Genomic DNA, 2,950 nt, shown 5'->3' on the forward strand with positions numbered 1-2,950 from the left:
TTTTTTTTTTTTTTTTTTTTTTTTTTTTTTTTTGAGAACCATTATTAGTAAAAAAGTTTAAGAATACATTAAATTTTATTAATATGGATAGCTGGACCCGAAATGGGCTGCCTACGTACCCTTATCGGGATCAAGCTGAATCGTAGTTCGATACAAATAAATTAGCTGTAAAAAAGTTTAAGGTGTAAGGAATTCCAATACCTCGGGACTGGTTTTCCCTCTGAATCCTCGAGCTGATAAACTCCATTTTGGACTTCGCGAGTAATTCTGTATGGTCCTTCCCAATTAATTCCCAGATTTCCCGCATTGAGTTCTTCGGTGTTCTCGTAGACTTTCCGGAGGACTAGGTCGCCAACTGCCAAGGGTCTGCCTCGGATTTTGGAGTTATAGTACCGAGCTACTGCGTTCTGGTAATTCTGGATCCGAACCAAGGCCTGGTCCCAACGCTCGTTGATTGTATCGAGAGTATCCTGTAGGAATTCCTCATTCTCTTCAGCACGGAGTGGGTTTAACGAGGTACGGACTCCGAGCACTTCTATATCGGCTGGGACTACGGCATCAACTCCGTACACCAGGGAGAAAGGTGTCTCATTAGTGGCCCGACGAGGTGTTGTTCGGATCGTCCAGAGGACGCCCTGCAGTTCGTCTGGCCAGCGCCCCTTACGAGCATCGAGCCGTTTCTTCAAGTTGGCAAGTATGACCTTATTCATCGCCTCGGCTTGCCCATTACCTTGCGGGTAACGAGGAGTTGATTTATTGAGTCGAATTTTCCACTTCGCGCAGAACTCTTCGAACTTCGAGGAGATGAACTGTGGACCATTGTCCGTGATGATTTCGCACGGGACGCCGTAGCGATAGATTATGCTCTTAAGCACGAACTGTTCCACTTCGTCACTTGTTACTTTCGTGTAGGCTGCCGCTTCTACCCACTTGGAGAAATAGTCAGTAAGAGCGAGCACGTACTGAACTCCTCCTGGTCCTCGATGTAATGGACCGATGATATCCATAGACCACCTCATGAATGGGTAAGGTGCAGACACCGAAGACAGGAGCTCGGTAGGTTGATGAATTGACGGGGCGTGCTTCTGACACTTCTCACAAGCTCGAGAATATTTTTCGCAGTCTGTGACCATGGTAGGCCAGAAGTAACCTTGCCTTTTGATTTTGAAAGCCAGAGTCCAACCTCCGGAGTGATTCCCATTGGGACCATCGTGAACAGCTCGCATTAGCATCGCGTGCTCTCTACCAGCCACGCATGTTAGATAAGGACCAGCTACACTTCAGCGTAGAAGTATTCCGTTGTGAACGCAGTACCGCGCACTGACGACCTTGAGTTTCCTGGCTGCCCATTTGTCGGCTGGGAGTTCCCCTTTTTCCAAGTAAGCCCAGATCGGGCTCCGCCAGTCATCTGCCCCCCAGCTGTTAGAATTCGTGCCGCTCGAAGTAGCATGTGGGATAACAGCTTGATTGTCAACTGGTGAGCTCGATGACTCCGGAGTTGAACTCGCGTCTAGCTCGGTTAGAGGTGGGTGAACTTCCATCGGAGTAGGCATAATAGGGGCCGGATCCTCCGAGGGTAAAGAGTCTGCAGCCGCCTTACGAGCTGCCTCCTCAGCGTCCAACTGTTTTTTCATCGCCCGGGTGACGACGTTTGAGCNTTTTCCCTCTGAATCCTCGAGCTGATAAACTCCATTTTGGACTTCGCGAGTAATTCTGTATGGTCCTTCCCAATTAATTCCCAGATTTCCCGCATTGAGTTCTTCGGTGTTCTCGTANGCTAAAGCGTCCGCAGCGGAGTTCTCACTTCGTGGGATCTTAGTGATTTTGAACTCGTCGAACTNATTTTGGAGTTATAGTACCGAGCTACTGCGTTCTGGTAATTCTGGATCCGAACCAAGGCCTGGTCCCAACGCTCGTTGATTGTATCGAGAGTATCCTGTAGGAATTCCTCATTCTCTTCAGCACGGAGTGGGTTTAACGAGGTACGGACTCCGAGCACTTCTATATCGGCTGGGACTACGGCATCAACTCCGTACACCAGGGAGAAAGGTGTCTCATTAGTGGCCCGACGAGGTGTTGTTCGGATCGCCCAGAGGACGCCCTGCAGTTCGTCTGGCCAGCGCCCCTTACGAGCATCGAGCCGTTTCTTCAAGTTGGCAAGTATGACCTTATTCATCGCCTCGGCTTGCCCATTACCTTGCGGGTAACGAGGAGTTGATTTATTGAGTCGAATTTTCCACTTCGCGCAGAACTCTTCGAACTTCGAGGAGATGAACTGTGGACCATTGTCCGTGATGATTTCACACGGGACGCCGTAGCGATAGATTATGCTCTTAAGCACGAACTGTTCCACTTCGTCACTTGTTACTTTCGCATAGGCTGCCGCTTCTACCCACTTGGAGAAATAGTCAGTAAGAGCGAGCACGTACTGAACTCCTCCTGGTCCTCGATGTAATGGACCGATGATATCCATAGACCACCTCATGAATGGGTAAGGTGCAGACACCGAAGACAGGAGCTCGGTAGGTTGATGAATTGACGGGGCGTGCTTCTGACACTTCTCACAAGCTCGAGAATATTTTTCGCAGTCTGTGACCATGGTAGGCCAGAAGTAACCTTGCCTTTTGATTTTGAAAGCCAGAGTCCAACCTCCGGAGTGATTCCCATTGGGACCATCGTGAACAGCTCGCATTAGCATCGCGTGCTCTCTACCAGCCACGCATGTTAGATAAGGACCAGCTACACTTCAGCGTAGAAGTATTCCGTTGTGAACGCAGTACCGCGCACTGACGACCTTGAGTTTCCTGGCTGCCCATTTGTCGGCTGGGAGTTCCCCTTTTTCCAAGTAAGCCCAGATCGGGCTCCGCCAGTCATCTGCCCCCCAGCTGTTAGAATTCGTGCCGCTCGAAGTAGCATGTGGGATATCAGCTTGATTGTCAACTGGTGAGCT

The 2,950-nt window shown here is 49.7% G+C and overlaps 1 protein-coding gene across 1 annotated transcript in view; it reads right to left on the reverse strand.

The window, feature by feature from the left end:
• LOC104749014 overlaps positions 1,281–2,950 on the reverse strand; it is a 4,524-nt gene continuing 2,854 nt past the window's right edge. Inside the window, exons 2-4 of the mRNA XM_010470596.1 lie at positions 2,781–2,948; positions 1,895–2,708; positions 1,281–1,838 (exon numbers count right to left, since the gene is read on the reverse strand). Coding sequence (XP_010468898.1) covers positions 1,281–1,838; positions 1,895–2,708; positions 2,781–2,948 — 1,540 coding nt within the window. The remainder of the gene's footprint in view (positions 1,839–1,894; positions 2,709–2,780; positions 2,949–2,950) is intronic.

Source organism: Camelina sativa, chromosome 2 (assembly GCF_000633955.1).
Source record: "Camelina sativa cultivar DH55 chromosome 2, Cs, whole genome shotgun sequence".
NCBI classification, from domain to species: Eukaryota; Viridiplantae; Streptophyta; class Magnoliopsida; order Brassicales; family Brassicaceae; genus Camelina; species Camelina sativa.